Source organism: Desmodus rotundus, chromosome 3 (genome assembly GCF_022682495.2).
Source record: "Desmodus rotundus isolate HL8 chromosome 3, HLdesRot8A.1, whole genome shotgun sequence".
NCBI classification, from domain to species: domain Eukaryota; kingdom Metazoa; phylum Chordata; class Mammalia; order Chiroptera; family Phyllostomidae; genus Desmodus; species Desmodus rotundus.
In genome coordinates, this window is record NC_071389.1 from 5,663,340 (window position 1) to 5,686,548 (window position 23,209).

General features: G+C 39.2%; 1 protein-coding gene across 8 annotated transcripts in view; it reads left to right on the forward strand.

Annotated features, from left to right (window-relative positions):
* Positions 1-23,209, forward strand: part of KIF1B (kinesin family member 1B) — a 139,003-nt gene that overhangs the window by 75,256 nt on the left and 40,538 nt on the right. For 5 of the 8 annotated variants that reach the window (XM_053920162.2, XM_053920165.2, XM_053920163.2 and 2 more), the window contains 5 exons: positions 17,004-17,097; positions 18,076-18,224; positions 18,851-19,029; positions 19,700-19,837; positions 21,011-21,259. In XM_053920162.2, the coding sequence (XP_053776137.1) occupies positions 17,004-17,097; positions 18,076-18,224; positions 18,851-19,029; positions 19,700-19,837; positions 21,011-21,259 (809 nt within the window). Of the gene's footprint in view, positions 1-1,474; positions 6,281-17,003; positions 17,098-18,075; positions 18,225-18,850; positions 19,030-19,699; positions 19,838-21,010; positions 21,260-23,209 lie in introns of those variants that run through there. The other 3 variants (XM_053920168.2, XM_053920169.2, XM_053920170.2) reach the window with 2 other exon arrangements.

Consider the following 23,209-nt stretch of genomic DNA (forward strand, 5'->3'; position numbering starts at 1 on the left):
AAACTTTACTAGAGATAATTTTGGTGATTACAGCCAAGTAAAAGAGACTGTTAAGTAAAAAAATTTTCATTTACTAGGCTAGCTCGAACTTTCTAGTGAGTAGTGTCCTTTCTTGGGAACTTTTATTTTCTGAATAGAAGTTCTTTCTTAATCTCCTTCATCCTAGGGAATTGTAAATCCAATGTTGCTTTCATTTAGACCCATGTTGTTAAGCTTTGCTTGTGTTAGTTAAGTATAATTGGTTATTATCAAGTAGGTTATTATCCAAAATCAGGCTGTGGCTTTAGCCCTAAGTAAACTGTTTTGAAAAAGAAGTAATGATGCAAAGATAGCTAGAAAGAAGGTTAGGAAAAACATTTTAAAATGGATCCATTTCACATAAACAGTGAAGTCATCGTGTTTTATAGGAAGAGTTGTCACTTATTCTCAAATAGCTAGAAATGCCATGGGTTTTTATAGAAAGCATCTCTAAGTTGTATTTATTAAAGTTTTACTTGGGGAATTTGAAATGGTGTTTAATGAAAGTACATTTGTCTGGCTTAATTTATGTTCTGGAAGTTTGTTCCTTAAAATTTTAGAGGTGAGGTATTTATTGACTTAAGTGTGAAAACATAATAGCAGACCCACTTTAGGATCCTTTTATGCTTTCTTATTCTCTGGATAACACGTCTAATTGTATAAGTGAAATGATCGATGTAACATGACGCAATAAAATAGCAAATCCAACATATACTCACAGAAAGACTAGTTTCAAAACCTTCTTTTCTTCCAGAAAAACAATTTGGTTTATGAGAACCTCACATGGTCTGCTAATAGAGATTCTTAGCATTCTTAACATCGTCCCTATTTGCTTCTTTTTCTACTTTCTCATCTTCTAACTTTTTTCTAGGGCTGCTCTTTTTAGTAAAGCTAAACAAAACGTGGCATCCTACAGCCTTACTAACCTTTGTTAATCCGCCTGCTCGTCACATCTTGTATGGCATCTGTGCTCACTCATGGGGAAAAGAGTTTCTGGAAGAAGCAACAGCAATAACCAAGGCAAATGTGGGGAAGTGGCTGCATGGGTGTTAGCATGGATGGGGCGTAGGTTTTACTTCATTCTCTTGAGATAGTGAAGATGTTATTTTATGCCATTTTGTTGATAACTTCGTGTGACCTTAGAGTGAGAGACTCACTCATGGTGTCAGTCTTCCTAAGAAATTTGCTTGGAGATTTCATCACCTATGCTAGAAAGTGAAAATTTGGGTTAGTTTTACTAAACAAACTAATGTTTATAATAATAATAGTAATCTATATATTCATATGTATTAATAGACTTGCACATCATTTAGGGTTTTTGTTTTTTGTTTTATAGGGGTTTTGTTTTTAAATTTGGTTAAGGCTTTTTTGCTTGCTTTTCTTCGACTTGATTTTCGTTTTTTACATTTTAATTTTGGTTATTTTGGGGCCATTTTTTGATTTTGTTTTTCCAAAGGACGCGGATTCTGATAGCGGGGATGATTCTGACAAGAGGTCCTGTGAAGAGAGCTGGAAACTGATTACTTCTCTGAGAGAAAAGCTACCTCCCAGCAAGTTGCAAACCATTGTTAAAAAATGTGGCCTCCCCAGCAGTGGGAAGAAACGAGAACCTATTAAAATGTACCAAATACCCCAAAGAAGGCGCCTGAGTAAAGATTCCAAGTGGGTCACCATCTCAGATCTTAAGATTCAGGCTGTGAAAGAGATTTGCTATGAGGTTGCTCTCAACGATTTTAGGCACAGTCGGCAGGAGATTGAGGCCTTGGCTATTGTTAAGATGAAAGAGCTTTGTGCCATGTATGGGAAGAAAGATCCCAATGAGCGGGACTCCTGGAAGGCAGTGGCCAGGGATGTCTGGGACACTGTTGGTGTAGGGGATGAGAAGATCGAAGACGTGCTGGCCAGCGGTAAAGGTGGAACTGATGTAGATGACCTCAAGGTTCATATAGACAAGCTGGAAGACATTTTGCAAGAAGTCAAAAAGCAAAATAACATGAAAGATGAGGAGATAAAAGTCTTAAGAAATAAAATGCTCAAAATGGAAAAAGTCTTGCCACTGATTGGATCTCAGGAACAGAAAACCCAAGGAAATCACAAAACAAAGGAACCTGCTGGTGCTGGTGTCAGTAGCATATCTGAGAATGATGTAAGTAAAGGAGACGATGGAGACCTTGAGAAAGAAGAACGTGTTTCCCAGCTGATGAACGGGGATCCAGCTTTCAGACGTGGACGTCTGCGTTGGATGAGACAAGAGCAAATCCGCTTTAAGAACCTGCAACAGCAGGAGATAGCAAAGCAGCTTCGTCGGCAGAACGTACCTCATAGGTTCATCCCTCCTGAGAATCGGAAACCCCGGTTCCCCTTCAAGAGCAACCCTAAACACAGAAACTCTTGGAGTCCTGGGACACATATCATCATAACAGAAGATGAGGTTATAGAGCTTAGAATTCCAAAAGCTGAAGATGGAAAGAAAGGAAATAAGGAGGAGAGCCAAGAAAAGGGTGGTAGACCAGCTTCTAAGGATCCCCAGTTACTATGGGGCTCTCAGGGCACACGAAGTCAAGATCACATCCAAGTTAGCAAGCAACATATTAATAATCAACAACAGCCACCTCAGTTACGCTGGAGAAGCAATTCTCTCAATAATGGCCAACCAAAAAGTATGCGTTGCCAAGCATCTTCCTCCTCAGAATCTTTAAACTCCCACACTGGTCACCCCACTGCTGATCTGCAGACTTTCCAGGCAAAGCGCCACATTCATCAACACCGTCAGTCTTACTGTAATTATAACACTGGAGGTCAATTAGAGGGCAGTACTGCGGCCAGTTGTTGTCAGAGGCAGACTGACAAATCCAACCACTGTAGCCAGTTTGTAACACCTCCACGGATGAGGCGACAGTTCTCGGCGCCCAATCTCAAAGCTGGTCGAGAAACCACGGTATAAAACTTACTGGACAAACTTGAAATCCTGGTGGAGGAAACAGGCGATGGTAGCTTGATTTGAGTTGGTTCTAGCCTTGGCCTTTGAGTCCCTACTATTTACATTATTTGAATGTTGTGTTCCTATGGATATTAACTGATTTTAATATGGTCAAAACATAAAACACTGGTAAATGTTTCAGCACCTCCCTTTTGTTTGTACACCATAATGGGCAGTTTCTGGAATTTTGGACAAAACAACGAAGCCTCCCTTTTTTCCCCTGAGGTTTTACTCCTTTCTTGGTGCCTAGATAATATACTTACATGGACTGGTCTTGTTTTAGTGTAAGTTTATTATGTTTTTATAACACCTGTAAATTGATCTGATAACCAGGAAGGCCTGCCTCTTGGTTTATGCAGACATTCAAAGGGGGAATTTGATATGTAGTATTAAATGTCTATTATTTCCCCATAAATGTTAGATGTTAGTGTAAAAATAATAACGTGACATTATGTGGACACAGCTTTGGATTTCACATCCATGTGTGTTTTTTAAAAATATATAATTGGACTTTAAAAATATATATAATTTGACTTTTCATAAGCCAAAACTAACTGTCTTTGGACATATTTTATAGTACACAGCTTTGGATCTTCCACAGAACTTCTGTATCTTACTCTTCTACATGTTACATAGAACTGATTCAGTAGGGTTTTTCTTTTGACTATATAATTTGTCAAAATACTGAAATCTTTAAATTGGCACCATATCTGGATTTTTGTCGTTTGCTTTTTGAAATTTAATGTTTAATTTACTAGTTCATACACACATTGAACTATTCACCAAAATCATGCCAACAGAATTACCAGCAAAATACTTGTATACCCTGAGCAGTATGTGTAAGCCTATAGGGAGGTTATTTGGTGGAGAGAGGGAAGAGATGGGACATGGGGAGAAGGCTACAACATATGGCTGTGTGCTGTGTATTTTCAGTAGATGATGAAATAATGACATAGGTTAACTTTGGTTGAATTTAGAATAAAGGAGATGCTGTATAGTGAACTGTTCTTTGGTCACCAGTAATAATGCCCACAGACATTCAAGCAAGCAAAGAGAAGTCCTCATGATGAACATTTATTGTATAAATACCTCATTTTTACTATTTTGTGGTCTCAGTTTCCCTCACTGGAGAATACACTAAAAAATATGGATTTTAATGGGAAGAAAAGAATAGTTTTCTACTTCTCTTGAATGTGTCAGAAACTTTCTTAAGACGCGATATGAAGAGCCAGCAACATCTGCAATTGACTGACTTCACTTTGTTGAAGATTCCCAAGTCCCACTAAGTCATCAGTCAAACACTGTCTTCCAGGTGGTGTGAAAAATTGCAGCCAAGATAGCACTTAGCATTCAAGGAAGACTTAAAGATTGTGATTACGTAGTTTTTTTTTCCTTTTCCTTTGCTTATGGGCACTATGCTTTATTAGAACATTTTTAATCATAGTATTTTTTTTCTTTGCTTCTAAGAAAATGCTTTCTTAATGCACAGAAAGTTGCTTCCAATTAATGTTGGGGGGATATTTTTGCTTTCGTAGCTATAAGAGTCCTAGTCTTTAATTGAGGTGTTACGGCAGATTATTAGGCATGGGCGAATGATGTTTGTGATGGCTGACGACTTGAGATGATGATCTCATGTGCTCTGTGGTGTCAGTGTACTCAGCAGGTTCCTTCACATCAGTCACTTCATAGCATCTCGTGAAAACCCCGTTTTTGTCCTTCTTTATTCTTAGACAAAGATATGTTAACTAGTCTTTTCTTGCAAAAAAAATCATTCTCTAATATTAGTAATGATAATTACTCAGCTTTCACCTTTGGAGCAAAACTGGGTTCTTATTTCCCTAACTTGAGATAACCTGAGGATACTTTTATATATATATATATTTTTTTTTATGATGGCCTTTTCATCTCATTATGGGCAGATGCCTCCACTTCCCACTAAGCAATGGGAGTGAGTTTCTACTGGTGACCAGGTGACACTGTAGAATGAAAAGTAACACAGTATTTTCATTTGCAGTTGTGGGTTGTGATAAGCACTATACCCATACTGATACTCTAATAAAGAATTAGGTTTGTGTTTGTGCTTCATCTGCTCATCAAGGCGCCCTCATCTTGCTGGAATGTTTAGGTATCAAAAGGAGCCCTTAATTTCAGATGACCAGGAGGAAGTGAACCAAGGTGTGATTGGTTGCCACATATGTCCCTGAATTCATGCATTTGAGAGCATGTGGTTGTGTTTTTAAAAGTACTTCATTGACTCTTTTTACTAAGTAACTTGCGCCATGCTTTCGTGAACTATTTATATGGCCTATATTGCCATTTGTTTTTTAATTTGACAGTATTTCTCCCTAAGCTTAAATATAAGACCAAAGAGAAATGGTCATCATTTACCCATTATTATATTATTGAAGTATTCCTAGCTATTATCATAGCGAAATGAAAAAAAGTGCTTTTGCTATTGAAATTATATAATGATCTGACAATAACGGAAATGTAGAAGAGTCCTAATTCATTGGTATAATTTCCAAACCAGAATGGTATTCCTTGGGGAGTCAAAGACATTCTTTCTGCTTATCTAATAAGTCTAAACCAAAGGGTTTTTCCTTATATATTTGCTTCTAATTCTTTGTAGTGCTTGGTATTGTTTCTTTCACTAGAAACGCAGTGAAGTGTTCTTTGTTCCACTGAAGTGACTTGAAGTGACCTCTTATGCTTTAGGTGCAGGTTGATGCTGAAACAAAACAAAACAGAGTTTGCCACACCAGTGCCTGCATTAAACACTATTAGACTACAGGAAGTTACGCAGATTTCCTCTAGTCAGCTGCTGTACCCCTGTGCCTTACTGGTGCTCTGCAGACTAGCCTTAATGATTTGTACAAAAGACTGGGAGGAGGGGAAGCTGCCATGTCCTGGTTTACCTTCATGAAGATGCCTTCTGAGGCACAATGCAAAGAAAGCATTTGTTCTCTACTGTTAGAGCCATGTTCTGCGTTATGAGCAGTTTTTATAATTCTCCAGTTTATGTCATTCTTCCGGGATTTTATAACCTGCTCTAGATATGTAGTTTGAACCACTCTAGGTTGTGAAATGTATTGGTTTCCTCCCATCATTACTGTAAAATCTTCTTACTAATGAACGGTGGACTTCTCCTTCAATTTCTTCTTTTTTTTTTTTTAATGGTTAAAGATTGTTTCTGAATGTAAGATCTACCTTATCAGAAAAGGAGAGTTTGTAATGTTAAAAAAATAAAGTCCTCATTCAATAAAAGTCGAATTCATCTTTTAAGAGTGTGATTTTTCTCTGATATGGGGGAAGGAAAAATGAAACAGGGTGATGCTAATAGGCCTGATCTTGACTTTGATTTATTGCTTTTGCTTGAAGGTGATTCCAAACCAATTTTTTTTTTAATTTCTACATGATCTTGATTCACTTAAGCTTTTGCTTTTGTTATCCTCTTCTATTTATTAAAATTTTATCTTAAAGGGGATCTATAACCTCTATGCTACATTTTACTTAAAAACTTTTCTAGTATAAGATGAATGAGGTGATATCAAATTATCACTTTCTGATTTATTTGAGTTTACCTTAAACTCTGTTTTCAATTTTTAAAAATTAATCTTGATTTGAAGCTTTTAAAAATGCAATAAATTCAGTTCCCTTCCTTTGCATAGGAACTGAATTTTTAGAAAGCTTTGAGTAACTGTTTAGCTTTTCTATTTTTTTCTTTAACCACTGCCTTTCTCCACCCAGAGTATTGGTGCTTTGCTAGAGGTGAAACAGGACAGAGCAGAAGATTTTTCTGGAGTGGACCATCAGTCTTACTGAACATTTGGACATGACATTTTTTATATTGAAAAAAATAGTCATACATTGTGGAGTAGAACATAAACCTACATGAGGTTTTTTTTTCCTCATGAGTTTTTAGGGAAAAAATGAAATTTGGTACTTGAGAGAAGTGTTATGCTTGGATTAATTTGCTACAGGCCTCACATTCTTTCCCTTCAGGTACTTTGTATTTTTCTGCTATTGGAGAAACTGATGGAAAAGTTGCCAAGACCTGACCACTGCTAGGGCAACACAGGTGATTCCAGTGCAGTGCGATATGTGCAGTGACAGTTGTGTGCACAGGATGGGAGCGGAGAGAGTGGGAAAAGGTTTCTGAAGGACCAAGCCCTGAGCCAAGAGCAGAGAAAGTCCCAAACTACGACTGGGAATTTATCCAAGTGAAGAATGGCAAGGATGGGAGGAAGCATGTCAGATCTAGGGAACTGGGAGTAACTTGGGGTGGTCTGAACACCAGCTGTGTCAGGGGTGGTAAAAGATGAGGGCAGTTGGGTGGACAAGGACCAGATCTGGCATGCTAAGGAGTTAGGATTTTATCTTAAACATTTATTTATATTAAATATGTTGTCGGGAAGCTATCATAAAATGATTGTATACAGGGAGATTGCATTATTGGATTCACCATTCCGAAATAACCGAAGTTTGGGTTGAAGGATGTGTTGGAAGCAGGCAAGGTCAGAGCCAACTGCTCCAGGTGGGAAGTTGCACTATGAACTACATGAGAAACTGTGCTGTCCAAACAAAAACAGGAAGAAAGGAGAGACTCTGATAGAGTATTTGCAGGTAGAATGAACAAATTAGCTAGCGGGTGGGGTAAATCTGTGCATACAAGCCACAAGGTGATGAAACTCTTGCTTGGATTGTGGTTGTCAAGTAAAGTAGATGAGATCAAGACAAGACTAAGACATTGGGAAAAAATAGAAGCTGCTCAGTCTTAAGAAGAGGTGTTGTGGGACCTCTAGAAGGATAGACCTGAGAGTGTGTTACACAGCTGCTGGTGGTGTGCAGGTCGAGGTGTTGATAAGAACTGGGTCACTGATGTCTCCGGACTGTTGCTTGCTAATTTGCCATTAAAAGAGGAAAACAATATTAGCAAAAGGAGCCAAACCTCAAATATAAAAAACAGCCTAACCAGATAACCCAGAATGGTGAGGTCGATTTTACCTTAAATACTACCTCCTTCAGAGATGCCCTGTTTAATTGTGGCCCCATCATCTCTCACTTAGCATATTGCAGTAACTGCCTCACTTGTCTCTTTGCTTCTGTTCTTCACCCATATACTCCATTGTTCATAGCAACCAGCATCATCTTTTAAAAAATCAGATCAAATCAGTGCCCTCCAGTGACTTCCCATTGCACTTTAAAATCTGAATTTCTTATTTTATTTTAATTAAATCGATTGGGATAACATTGGTTAATAACATCATACAGATTTCAGGTATACAACTTTCTGGTATAACACCTGTACACTCTATTGTGTGTTCACCACTTGAAGCCTTGTCTTCTTTTATCACCGTATATTTGATCCCCTTTATCCTCTTCGTCTCCCCCCCCCCCCGCCCCGCCCCGTTTCCCCTTGTTCTCTGGTTACCAGGAATCTGTTGTCTGTATTTATGTAAAATCTGAACTTATCGTAGTTTTCCATGTCTCGGCTTCTTGCCTGCCTCTCTGACTTCATCACTTAACAGTCTCACACTGTGAACACGTTGGCCTTTTGTTCCTTCAACATACCAACTTTGTTCTCACCTCAAGGCTTTTGCACTTCCTCAAGACTGGAATCCTTTCTTGTCATGTTTAACTTTTCCAGGTCTGCATTCACGTGCCACTTGTCCTTTCCCAGGCCAGCTCTCACTGTTTTCATCATGATAACATGTAGTAGTCTGTGGACTTGTTTGGTTCTTCTATGAGAGCGTAAACTTACCTCAAAGACTCTCTTGTTTGCTTCATGATTCATCTGTGCACATTGCCCAGAAGGGTGGCTTTCAAACTGTAGTGTGCATCAAAATTCCCTAGGGGCCTAAGAGAACACAAATTGCTGGGCCCACTCCCAAAATTTCTGGTTCGGGAGGTGTGGGATGGGGCCTGAACACATTTGCATTTCTGTTCCCAGGTAATGCGGATTCTGCTGTATCAGCAACCACATTTGAGAACCATTGGTCTAGAACAGGATTTTGCAAGCTTTTTGTAAAGAGCCAGATAGAAAATAGTTTAGGCTTTGTGGGCCCTTTTGTTGGACCTACGCAACTCTACCATCGTAGCAGAAAAGCAGACACTGACAGCATGCAAAAGAACAGACGTAGCTGTGTTCAATAGTTAAAGCTGTTTAGGAAAACAGGCAGAGAACTGGATTTGGACCTGGCCATAGTTAGCTCGGTCCTTGATCTAGAAAGTAGCCACTTTTGGGAACTGTTCACTGGAACATCAATACATGACTGTGTATCTGAGCTGGAAGACAGCTGTGTGCCAGATGCTGGTGATTCAGTGGTGAGTGACAGGTCCCTGGCCTTGTGAAGTTAGGAGAATTGCGGAGGAGACAGCTACTAGACAGTCACACCAATAGTTATACAGTACATTTGTGCCGAATGATGGGGAGAAAATACACGCTGCTCTGAGAGTTTACAGCCAGGTGCCTCAGGGAATGTAAGGCGGCCTTTCCTTGCTCTCAGCTAATGATCTGTTTTGTTCCACTGGGAGAAAGAAGCAATCAGAAGAAAACTTCCTTTTCTTCCCACTTCTAGTTCTGCAGGCACCCACACCCACACTTGGCCTTGCTCCTCTCTCACCCGGCCCTGTTTCTGCATCCCATCTATGCCACCTTCTCAAGGACATACTGTACATTTACCCCTTCTCTTTTACAACCTCAGTTTCTCTCTGGATTTTTCCTGTCAGCATGCAAACATGGTTTCATTTCACAAGCTCCCAAAAAAGCCCCTGTTCCCTGTGAGCTGTCACTTTGTTTCTTAGTTTCTTCTTACAGGAATTCTCGAGTTTTCTGTATTATTTCCCATCTGTCCATTGTTTCCTTTTATTGTGTCTTCTCCCCATTCTTGCTTGAACTCACTCTAGTCAGACTCTTGTTCCCACCTTACCACTGAAGCCACGCTTATCAGGGTCCAAAGATATTCGCAGTGACAGTTCCAGGGGTGTTTTCGCAGTCCTCATCTTACTAAGTCTGGCATTTGACACAGTTACCTGTTCTTTACTTCTTGGGACACTTTGCTCACTTGGCTTCTCACTTTCCTCTGACCCCACTGACTGCTCCTTCACGGTCTCTGTGGCCACAGACATTGGCTATTTCTGTATCTGTCCGTTCTTTCACGCATTTCTGTGGCTCTTCTGTCCATGTTCACACAGATAGGGATGAAGATAAAACTCAATGTGTATAGAGCCAGTAAACCTTTTACAGGCATTAGCGCATTGAATCCTCAAGTGCTTCTCTCTGTGAAGGAGGTGTTGTCATCTCGTCTTACTTACTGGGTTGGCCAAAAAGTCCATTATGTTTTTACTATAAAATAAAAGATTTTTTCACTTTCACCAGTAACTATTGATTTGGATATTTTGAGTATGTTGGCTATTGCCCACTATTGGCTTCTAGTGGGTAGAGGCCAGGGGTGCTGCTAAACATCTTCCAATGCATAAGATAGCCCCACAGTAAAGGATTATTTTGCCAAAATGTTAATAGTACCAAGAAAGTTTGCAAACCACTTTGGACATGTTCAGTCACAACACCTTCTCCATACACTGCATAAATCTTTTTATGTGTTTCAGTTGTGTTTTTACCTTTTTTGAAATAATAAAGCATAATAATATGCCAAAAATGTGTTTTCTTCCATCTTGAATATTAAAATGGCTGCACAAAAACTCACCAAGTTTTATTTATTTTATTGTTTATTCCATTACAGTTGTCCCAATTTTTCCCCCTTTTGGCCCCCTCTACCCAATAAGTTTCTTTTATAAATGCATGCTGATATGGCAGCTGTCACAATACAATCTAACAAAATTATTTCGAATAAAGTTAAAGGCAACTAAGCACTACTAGAGCCAGCATATGGAAAAAAACTAAACAAACATTTTGGCCAACCCAATATCTACTGGTAGTTCTTCTTTGATTGGAATAACACCTACCCCCCAAGATCTTAGCATGTTGGCTTAGATCTTTGATTAAATATCTCTACACAGACTTACTTCCCTAACCACCCTTATAAAAGTCTTCCTCTCATTCCTCTCTTCTCCCTATTAACCCCTAACATCTACCTTTCTTCACAGTACTTCGCTGTGCTGAAGTCTTACTGTACAGTGTCTGTTTCCTGTTTATTGTCTTGCTCCCTCACCACTGTATTCCTAGCATCTGACACACAGCAGGGGTGAAAAAGGTATTTGTTGCCTGGATGGATGGATGGATGGATGGAGGTTAGAAGAGTATGCTCTAAAGTCCAATTGTCTGGGTTCAAATCCCATTTCCAATACTTGCTAACTCTGATCTTTGGAAAGTTACTTAATTTCTTAAAATCTTTTTCTTCTTTAACATGAAGATAATAGTACCATCTTCATAGGGTTATTGGGCAGATTGAGATACTCCATATTAAACATTTAGAGCAGTTCTAAATGTAGGCTCACAGAGTAAGCCTACACACAAGGATGGGCTGGTGAGAGAGAATATTCTAGAAGAGGGAACAGCCAGTGCAGTGCCTTTATAAATATAGGACATGTATTAAACTAGCTAGGACTTCAATAAACACAAAGGGCTACTGATAAATATATTAATTTTAGCGTGCTTTCCATAATTATCCCAGTTTTCACCATGCAATCTGCAGAACGATAGTATCTGAATCTCTTTATCCATTTATTATAGGAAAATTCAACACTTAGAGTTTTTCTGGTGACATACAAGATACCCTTGTTGGAAACTCATATGCAGCTTGCTTTGAGGAAGAGGAGGCCAATTCAGGAAATGGTGTTGCTGTTTGAACTACAGCTAGAGATAGAAATTTTTCCTGATCAAATGCAGTTAAAGTTTTAAGTCCATAGTGTTATGGGAGTCTTTTTTATATCACTTAATGCCATTAAAGCATTAACTGTCAGAATCTAAATATTTTGTTTTCATTGGTAGTTTGACCAGGTTGTAGACCTATTAATGAAGAAATTCTCAAATTAAGCCAGTCACAAAAGCCAAAATTGTATGATCCTAGTTAAAATATATACTTAGGGTAGTCAGAATCATAGACAGAAAGTAGAATAGTGGTTGCTGGGGGAAAGGGTGGGGTGGGGTAACCGGGGGGTGGGCAATCAGTATTTGATGGGTATAGTTTCAGTTTTACAAGATGAGAAGAATTCTGGAATGGATGGCCTTGCTGATTATACAACATTATGAATGTATTTCATACCACTGAACTGTATACTTAAAAGTGGTTAGATGGTAAGTTTTATGTTATGTGTACTTCATTTACTACAATAAAATGAGGGAAAATAAAAAACAAAAGTTCCTCAAGATATTAACATTTTTTTCACCTGATGATTTGTAGGTAAACCAATAGTCTTAATTCTTTTTGTTTGAAGAATCCCATAACATAGGCTTTTTAGGGAGCCCCCTCTTTTCTTTTGAAAAAATTGAAAGCTACCCAAAATCTAAAAAATTATACTACAATGAATCTTTGTATATCCATATGTATATATTTTTCCTGAATTATTTGAAAGTAGGAAAGACATGACAGTTTACTCCTAAATACTTCTAAGCATGTTTCCTAAAATCAAAGGTATTTCCTTGATATCATTGTCCCATCTAAGAAATTTAATATTGATTCAGTATCATACAATATACAAGTCTATTTTCAAATGTCCCTAGTTGTCTATAATAATATGTGTTAAAGAGTGTGAGTGTGTGTGTGTATTACAATCCAAGATCCAATCAAGGTTTATATATTGCATTTGGTGTTCATGTTTCTTTTATTTATTTTACTTATTTTTTATTTCTTAATATATTTTGCTATTACAGTTGTCCCATTTTTTTTCTCCCCCTTATTCCCCTCTGCCCTGTACCTCCCTCCCACCAGTGTTCTTCCACTTTAGTTTATGTCTATGGGTCACACGTATAAGTTCTTTGGCTTCTCCATTTCCCATACTTTTATTCTTAACCTCCCCCTGTCTATTTTGTACCTACCATTTATGCTTCTTATTCCCTGTACCTTCACCCATTCTCCCCCTCCCTGCTGAAAAACTTCCACGTCATCTCCATTCCTGTGATTCTCCTGTTCTAGTTGTTTGCCTACTTTGTTTGTTTGTTTGTTTAGGTTCAGTTGTTGATAGTTATGACTTTGTTGTCATTTTACTGTTCATATTTTTTATCACCTTTTTCTTAAATAAGCCCCTTTAACATTTCATATAATAGGGGCTTGGTGATGAGGAACTTCCTTATCTGGGAAGCACCTTATCTGCCCTTCCATTCTAAATGATAGCTTTGCTGGATAGAGTCATCTTTGATGTAGGTCCCTGCCTTTCATGACCTGGAATACTTCTTTCCAGCCCCTTCATGCCTTTCTTTTGAGGAATCAGCTGACAGTCTTATGGGCACTCTTTTTGTAGGTAACTGTCTCCTTTTCTCTGGCTACTTTTAAGATTCTCTCCTTCTCTTTAATCTTGGGTGATGTAATGATGATGTGCCTTGGTGGGTGCTTCCTTGGGTCCAACTTTTTTGGGATTCTCTGAGCTTCCTGGACTTGCTGGAAGTCTATTTCCTTTGCCAGATTGGGGAAGTTCTCCTTCATTATGTTTTCAAATAAGTTTTCCATTTCTTGCTCTTCCTCTTCTCCTGGCACCCTTATGATTTGGATGTTGGAATGTTTAAAGTTGTCCTGGAGGTTCTTGTTTTTTCTTTCTATTCTGGTTGAATGTTTATTTCTCCCTTCTGCTCTAAGCTGTTGATTTGAGTCCTGGTTTCCTTCCCTTCATTGTTGGTTACCTGCACATTTTTCTTTAATTCACTTTACATAGCCTTCCCTTCTTCCTCTATTTTGTGACCATACTCAACCATTTCTGTGCTCATCCTGATTACCAGTGTTTTGAACTCTGCATCTGATAGGTTGGCTATCTCTTCATCGCTTAGTTCTATTTTTTTTTCTGGAGCTTTGATCTGTTCTTTCATTTGGGCCATATTTTCTTGTCTCTGCATGCCTGTTACAGTATAAGGGGCAGAGCCTTAAAGGGTATTTGCCACAGCGGGGCAACCCATGTTGGTGCATTGTGATGCTGTCTGTGGGGTAAGGGTCAGAGAGGGAACAATGCCACTTGCTCAGCTCTGGGCCTACTTTCAGTCACTTCCCCCGCTACTACAAGCAAATTGGGCCCTTCTGGTGCTGATTCCCAGGTTGGTGGTATTGTGTTCATTCTAGGACCCTGTGGGTCTCTCCAGCAAACTCTCCTGTGAGGCTGGGAGTTTCTCCTGCTGCCTGAACCCCCATAGGTTTTTACAGCCAGAGGTTTTGAGGCTTCATTTCTCCTCTCTGGAACCCTGGGTTGCGTGGTCTGTCTCACTCCCTAGTTGTTCCTCCCAGCTTATTTGCATGCAAATGTGGGACCACCTGGTCCACCAGCTGCCGCCTGCCTGCCTGCCGTGGTCCTCCAGACTCTTGATTTGCCATGAGTCCTCTCTCCCCTGGCTGACCGTCTCCACCCCTCCTACTGGTGTGTGTGAATGTTTCTTCTTTAACTCCTTGGTTGTTGGATTTCCATACAGTTCAATTTTCTGGCAGTTCTGGTTATTTGTTGTTTTTGAATGTGTTGTCCTTCTTTTGATTGTGGGAGGAAGCAAAGTGTGGCTACCTACGCCTCCATCTTGGTGGTAGCGGTTTTCATGTTTCTTTTATCTTTCATTATATTGTTGTTTTTGAAGAGTCTAGGCCCCATTCCCATTAGATGGCTTGTTTCCTCAAGATTAGATTTAGATTTAACATTTTTGATAATAATGCTATAACAGTGGCATTGTGTACTTCTATTGCATCACATCAGTAGACATAACATGTCAATTTGTTCTATTATCGGTAACATTAGAGTTTAATAAATTTAGTTAATATGATGCTTCCTACTTCTTTCTTTTTAATAGGTATCTAGGGTGACACTTGGGATTGTGTGAATATTCTGTCTTCCATCCACCTCTCACTCAATTGTTTTAACATTTATTAATGACCCTTGCCTGATTTGATTACTACATCTGGGGTGCAGTATAGTGATTTTCTAATTGTCATTCCCTCTGCATTTACTGATTGGCCTGAGCTCGCTCTCTCTCTCTCTCTCTCTCTCTCTCTCTCTCTAGCTCTCGGTTAACAAGAGCTTTCTCTCTCCCCCCCCCTTCTTTCAGTATCACTGTGGACTTGTGGAGTCTTTTCATACTAAGAAAGGGCTATATTCTTTTTCTGTTATTCTTATTAGACAGTGGGAATCTGTGTCTTTTTGAAATGACCCCATTGGTCTTTGAATACTCTGTGCTTTCTGGAACAAGGTATTCCAGGCTCCCCTGTACTTTCCTTGTTCCAAACCTGTAACCAATCATTTTCCCAAGGAATGTTGGTTCCTTTTAGGGGAAATCGTATTTAGAAACCAAGATCTGGGTGCTAGGTATACTTAGAAAATAAACTTTTAAAACAGATTGCCTGTAATTTTGATAGTATGTTGATACCATTTAAGAAGACTTCCTACCCTGGCTGGTGTGGCTCAGTGGTTGAGTGCTTACCTGCGAATCAAAGGGTCGCTGGTTCCATTCTTGGTGTAGGGCACATGCCTGGATTGTGGGCCAGGTCCCCGGTAGGGGGTGCATGAAAGGCATCCACACATTGATGTTTCTCTCTCTCTTTCTCCCTCCTTTCCCCTCTCTGAAAAATAAATAAAATCTTAAAAAAAAAAAAAAGACTTCCTTATGTGTTTTGAAATGGGTCATCATTTGGTCCTGTGTATATATTTTTTAAATGTCTTTTGAAGTATAAATCTGTTGATGCTTCTTTTTTTCACTCTAATCCTCACCCAAGGACATACTCACTGATTTTAGAGAGAGGAAGATAGGGAGAGAAACATTAATGTGAGAGAGAAACATCAATCAGTTGCCTCTTATACACTCCCTGACAACACGGAGAGTAAACTCATAACCTAGGCATGTGCCTGGACTTGGAATTGAACCCATGACCTTTTGGTCCATGGGACGATGTTCCAACCATGTGAGCCACAGCAGCTAGTGCTGGGCAGTGTATTTTAAAATGGTATGCTTATGCTATGATTTGGTATTTTGCTATGCCAAGGTCTCTTTTCTTAACCTTACTTGTTTTATTTTTAAAAAACAGCTTTTTTCACTAATACTACATGGAACATTTTCAGATATTTTCTCTCAGTCTCTCCCCACCATGTAATTTTAATATCTCAGATATGTGGTATATCTATTTGCATACCGCATGTATGTTTGTGTTTTACATATAAAAAAGTACTTTTTTTATCCCTCAAGTATGATTTTTTGCTTTCTTCGGGGTTATACCCTCGTTGAGAATGCATGGAGTAGATGGAGAAATGAAGGACAAAACTGATTTGTATTATAACAATATATTTTGTATTATAATAGTATATTTTAAAATACTAACTAAATGCTAATAGCACTGTGATCTTTTGTTTGCCTGAAGGCTAAGCTCATCCTACAGCTGCCAAGATAGTAATATTTCGTCCATATGGAAGGGAGTTCAGAATCAATGGTCCTAATTTTTTCTCGTCTAAACAGCTAGATAATAGTTGCTGATATACTTAATGGATTTACTCTTTCCCAGTATTGCTTTTCTCTGGAATTGCTTGATGTGTCAAGGTACTACTTAAATGTATTGCAACATTTAAGGGCCACATACATTTTCCCCCCAAGTCCCCCCTTTCTCTACCACAACATCACATAAAGAACTCTTCTTGCATTTGAGAAAGTAGAGATTGCAGTTAACTTTTTTTTTAAGCATTTACAAACTACACACTGTCTCTTGTGCTTTTTGGGTTTTCCCCCTAATTATTTACCTTTATGTCTCTCTTTTTATTGTTTCCTGCCTCTGTCTTCTCTTTTATTTTCTTTTGCTATCTCTACTTTTCCCAACATTCCTTTCCTTTTCCGCTTATCTCCTCTCTCCTACATGTTGTTTCCTTTCTCTTCCTTCAGGACTATGAGAGTAAATTGCAGGCCTTGCAGAAGCAGGTTGAGACTCGATCCTTGGCTGCAGAAACAACGGAAGAGGAAGAAGAGGAAGAAGAAGGTGAAATCTAGTGACTGACACTTTCCTGTGTATATCTTTTGAATCCATATTATCAAATTCATCCTTTATTTGTGACCATAGTTGACCCTACCATTTATTGACATTTTACTGTACCAATTTGAAGATGATTTTCTAAGGATACTCAGTGCTGAGAATCCAGGCTGTATTCTATAAGGTCGGAATGGGACTGTGATCCTCAGAACACAAGATTTCTGAGTGTAGTCTTCATATAAATCTCTTGGGCAATTCACTTATACTGTCCAATATTAATGTCCATATTAAGTTCATATATTATGTATATATTGCACATAAACACAGAGCTCAGTCTTTGTTAGTATGTTCTGTTCTATTTTCTGATTTATGGTTTATGTCAGGGATTTTCCATTGAGGACTTTGGAACATATCAATGTATATTAAATGTACCTCCCTTAATTCTTCCAGAATTTCTTAGCTGAATTAAGGCTCTGTTAGTTGTTACTGCCTTATATTACAGTATAAACATTTGTCACATTTCACTTCTCCTCTCAACTTCTCAGAAATTTCAGGCTCCAAGTTAACTTTGAAGCAACTCTTAATTTATGTACTGAATTCTTTATTTTTAAATATATAGGTGAAATAAGACCTTTTACCCCTGTACCAGGAAGAAAAATAGATTATATGGCATTGTACATATACTAGGGGTTTGTCTACATTATAATCCACGCATTAGAGGTTATCTTTTTTTAAAAAAGGAAGAGAAATCTATCTCTTTGATTTACTGTTTTAAAATAAACAGAATTTTTAAGAAGTTTTCTGAAATGTATATCATAACTGCTTCCTTAATATCAACAGAATTTAGCTTTACTAAAAATAAGAAAAACAGAAACAGCTGACTAGAGAAAAACTGGAAAATACTTGCTAAAAGAGATGAGGTAGAGGAGGATATAATTTCCACGTACTTATGAGATCACCATTAAATACACTTCATTGTTCTTTCAGTTCCTTGGACTCAACATGAATTTGAGCTGGCCCAGTGGGCCTTCCGAAAGTGGAAGTCTCACCAGTTCACTTCTTTAAGGGACTTACTCTGGGGCAATGCTGTTTACCTGAAGGAGGCCAATGCCGTCAGTGTGGAACTGAAGAAGAAGGTATGGACAGAGGGAGGACAGGGGCCATCCAGAGGCAGAGCTGAGCTTCATGGCGCTCTGGCGCTCATCTTGAAGTAACCTGTCCCTTGGGTGAACTCAGCTACTGTTTGCTCTCAAACAGGTTTATATGTGCCTTTATTTAGTATATGTGCCTGGAATATAATAGGTACTAATTACATGATTATTAAGTGAAATTTTTAAAATAACATGTTTTCTCCCTTATTTTATAAATAAGGAGACTGTATTCCTGATGAGCTGAAGAAGCTTGTTGATAGAAATATGCTTCTCACCCTGGCTGGTGTGGCTCAGTGAATTGAGTGCCGGCCTGAGTGCAGTTCAATTCCCAGTCAGGACAAGTGCCTGGGTTGCAGGCCAGGTCCCCAGTAGGGAACCACTGGGGCAACCGCACATTGATGCTTCTCTCTCTCTCTTTCTCCCTCCCTTCCCCTCTCTCTAAAAATAAATAAAATCTTCAAAAAGTAAGTTTATTAGCTCTTAATCACAAACTCTTTGTCAAACATATACTGTATGACTTCTTTTCCATTGGGCATGATTATATCGCCTTGTCTCTGAAGCTTACATGCTGAAAACAGGCCATTTAGCTCTGGTTTGTTCTTTCTGTTTAGGTGCAATTTCAGTTTGTGCTGCTGACTGACACGTTGTACTCCCCTCTACCTCCTGAGTTACTTCCCACCGAGATGGAAAAAACTCACGCAGACAGGCCTTTCCCCCGTACCGTGGTGGCAGTAGAAGTCCAGGATCTGAAGAACGGAGCAACACATTACTGGTCGTTGGAGAAACTCAAGTATGAAGTGTTACTCATAAAGCCAGTTTTATTTAGGAAATAGTATTGGGCTCAAGAGGGTGGTCCCTCAAACTCTGCTGTCTGAGTTGCTGCTACTGCTTCCTTGTTTGTGCTTGTAAATGCTGTCGCTGGCCAGTGATATTACTCTCCGTCCGTTTTCGTCTGAGTGAGTGAATCCCACTCGGCAAACACCTTTGTCATTTGTAGATAGGACTTATATTTACCCTTCAGAGACTCTTATATTTTAAGTGTCCCAATTTTTTGGTACCTATTTATGTCTTAGGTCTAGTAATTATTGATCTTTCCCGCCCCGGATCTCGGGATGACCAGTGATAAACAGGAAAGTTATAAAGCAGCTTCCTTTGCTTTTAGTATAATGAGATATTTCTCACTGCTTTAGTATATTTGAGATACACCATTGAACAACATTTCTCCTAGGACTCAGTAGAGGTTAGGTGGCCATTCTTGACTTTTGGTGGCTGAACTCTAGACTCAGATACTTTGGATACTGTTTTGGTTTGTGTACTTTTAGCCTTCCTTTTATTTAATATCATTAAGTGACGGGAGCAGCTTTTTTTTTTTTTTAAATTTTGCATGGAACATACTTCCAAAGTGAAATGTCAGTGCTATCTTATGATATTAACCCAGTGGATTTCCGTTTACTCTGTAGGCAGAGGCTGGATCTGATGCGAGAGATGTATGATCGGGCGGGGGAGATGGCCTCCAGTGCACAAGAGGAGAGTGAGACCACGCTGACTGGCAGCGACCCCTTTTATGACCGGTTCCATTGGTTCAAGCTTGTAGGGAGGTAGGTGATCATTTCATTTGACATGTTCTTTTTAAATAATAAATGGTTTTATTTTAATTCTTTAAAATTTGAGCAAATTTTACAGAAATAAAAGGCATATCCTGCCGCCCCATTTACAATCTGGTCCACTCCTACACAGCCACTCTGTCATTTGGTGTATTTCCCTTTGGGTTTTTTCCAACACGCATATTTGTTTTAAGTCACAAACTTTCAAAGTAATTGACGGTCTTCCCAGACTCTCAACTCACTCACAGAAGGTCTTAGAGTTGAACAGGATAGATTCAAAGGAAAAAGAAAACCTGTGTCTGTCCCCCGCAGTTTAATATCGCGGTGTGACTTACAGCTTGTCAGACTGCACCCTCTCTGACCTGAAACGTGCTCATTTTTTTTTAAGCAGTAATCTCACTTTAGTCTTTGCTGGAGAGAGTTAGTTGCAACCTTGGTAGTCCTTTTGAGCCTCTTTTTTGTATATGTATTTCAACATTTAATGAAAATAAATACTGCCCTGTGAGTCCATATTGAGGCAAGTTCTTAGAGGTTTAGAATTTAAAAAGCAGAGAAATGTAAGTTTTGAGCTTAATGGTTTCAGAATTTAAGTTATTTTTCAATTGCAAAATCTTCCTGATAGTTTTAAAGGACCTGGGTAAAAAAGGAAGAGCTGTAGTCATAGTATTTTGAAACAAGACGAAGTCTTTTTCACTCTACTGTGATAGTGAATGTTTTTAAAGAGATGATTGGCCAAACAGGTTTGCTCACGCAAGGTACATCTTCGCCTTGCCATATACCAGTTCATGCGTTTTGTTTTCTGCCCCTAGACAACATGGGAATTGGAATAAAAAGTTAGACATTATTTTACTTAATATTGAGTGGCTCCTTTGAGGCCTGGCTTCTGATCTTTTGTACAAACCAGAGAATACAAACATTTCAGGACACATTATTTACCTGGGATATTCTACTTATGTGTTTCTTTTGCTTTTTTATTCTAAGGATCAGTCCTTGTTCCCTTTTATCTGAATCAGATGACTTATGCTTATTTTATCCTTTTGCTTTTCACTTGCTTTTACTGTGTTGATTCCTCAGTGGATTCTGTGCTGTTGGCACCTGTAGCTTCCTGTTTAACCAACTATTCCTCTCTCCTTGGCTGTGTCAATTGGCGTCTTACCTGGTGTCTAGCTCCCCCATTTTCCATGGCTGTGTGAATGAGCGCCTTGCCGACCGCACACCCTCCCCCACTTTTTCCACGGCCGATTCCGACATCACTGAGCTGGCTGACGAGCAGCAAGATGAGATGGAGGATTTTGATGATGAGGCATTCGTGGATGACACCGGCTCTGACGCAGGGACGGAGGAGGGATCAGATCTCTTCAGTGACGGGCATGACCCATTTTACGACCGATCCCCATGGTTCATTTTAGTGGGAAGGTTGGTGAGGTTACTGTGAGAAGGGCAAAAAGGGACCAGCTCTTGCTCTAAAGAGGCTCCTTGTACAATTTTGGATGATCTTGCTTTAGCCAATTCAATTCGTGACAGGCTGATCTGGCTAGAGAGTGTCCTCAGGCAGTGTCTGTGAGGTTCTGGGTCTACTCGGTGCAGCACAGGGCAATGTATGAAGACTCTATGGGGGGGGACCCATTGTCTGAAATTGCCCAGTAATATTCTTCTAAAGCAGGAAACCCCACAGGAGAAAGTGATGAAGGCTTAAGAGTAAAAGGTTACAGGGTTGAAGAATGTCATTGTGGACCAATGTTTCCTTTTAGTAGGAATGTGAGTAAGGAAGCAGAGGTGACAACTTGAGAAAGAGAGCAGAGCAAGCCCAAGGTTAGGCTGAATGATTTGTGGCATCAGCAGGAATCAAGAGGACGTAAGTGGAATTAGGAGTAGCATTAGATTTTCCTTTTTCCTTAGTCTGTGAGTACAAAAAAGAATCAGAAACCGAGCTTCCTTTTCATCAAAAATGGATGCCTTTCTTTGGCCAGTTTCACTGAGCCTATCTGTAGATCTTTGGCTTCTGCTAAAATTTTACCTATATGCTTTGTAATGATGAATTTCATAAAATTATCTGTTGGCACCATCAACAACGGGTATTTGTTCACCAGTACATGAAACTGCTTTGTGGTGAGTTTAGTTCACCAAACCGAGGCATTGTCCCTGGCTCCATCTGTCAGTGACGCGGACTCTCCTGCACACGCTCCTCACGCTGGTGTCTTTGTCTACATCCAGTCTTCATGCTGCAGTCATTTTAATTACAGATTCAATGAGCAGCACTCATTGGATTAACCAAAAAGTATGTCCAGGTTTTAAGGTATTAAATTTAATGTAATGGTGGGTTGGAACCACATATTGTTAAACCTTTTCAAAATAAGGGAATTTTGTCAGCCTTCAGCGGATAAGCGCCAGTTATCCAAAAATTGAAGTGCAGTGGTGTCCTTACTCAGTAGAAACATAAGGTTCTGACACTTAGCTTGGAGTGTGGTGTTGGCTACCTGGTTAGAACTAAATAAATAATGTAGATTATCACTGTTGAGGAAAGGGGGAAATGAAAGCTCTTGAATAGAAACAAACATGACTCAATTATGACTATGATTTGTAGTGTTGGTCTCAGGGTTTTACAATGGCAAAGAGACATTTATTCAGCGTAAAGGGATTATATAACCATGAATCTTGTTTTCTACTGGTGTATTGCCAGTAACAGATGCTTAGAATTTCAGAGAAGCTGATTTATATTAAAATTGAGGAAGGTAATTCTTTGTACAAATGATGGGACCATGATGCTCTCTTTATTTTATGGCTGTGTATGTCCATCAGCACATTTCCATCCTACACTAAAAGGGTCAGAAGTTAGAACCAAGTGTCTGTCCATAAACTGCTTGGTCCTGGTGCCAGTTGCACAGCTTCTAAGTCTGCTCGCTAAAGTTCTGCGTTGCCACACATGGGAATGGGGAGTGTCGTTACTTGGCTCGGTGGGAAGAACACTGACCTAAATAAAGGTCAGGAGGAGCCTGAGTCCTGACTTTGGACAGGCAACTTAAACTGAGCCCTGATGGGCCCTCAAGTGTAAAACGAAGGGTTAGGGGGAAAAGAGCCATACGAGTCTTTTTTGTCTTTCAGATTCTGTCATCCACACTAGCAAAATGAGGTATCCTGGATGAGACTTCTGCCCAGAAGCATTTGTATTTTGAATCAGTTGTATAGAAAACTTAAGTCCAACCCCACTTAATGTGGAAACTTTCTGGCTTAAGATACATGTATTATTTTCTGTTTTATTCATTTTAGTCATAACAGTTTTAAGTGTAGATATAAAGCAATTGATTCAACTTTGACTTTCAAATGAAATATTTATGGCGCTAATAGCTCAGGAATTGACCTTTCCAT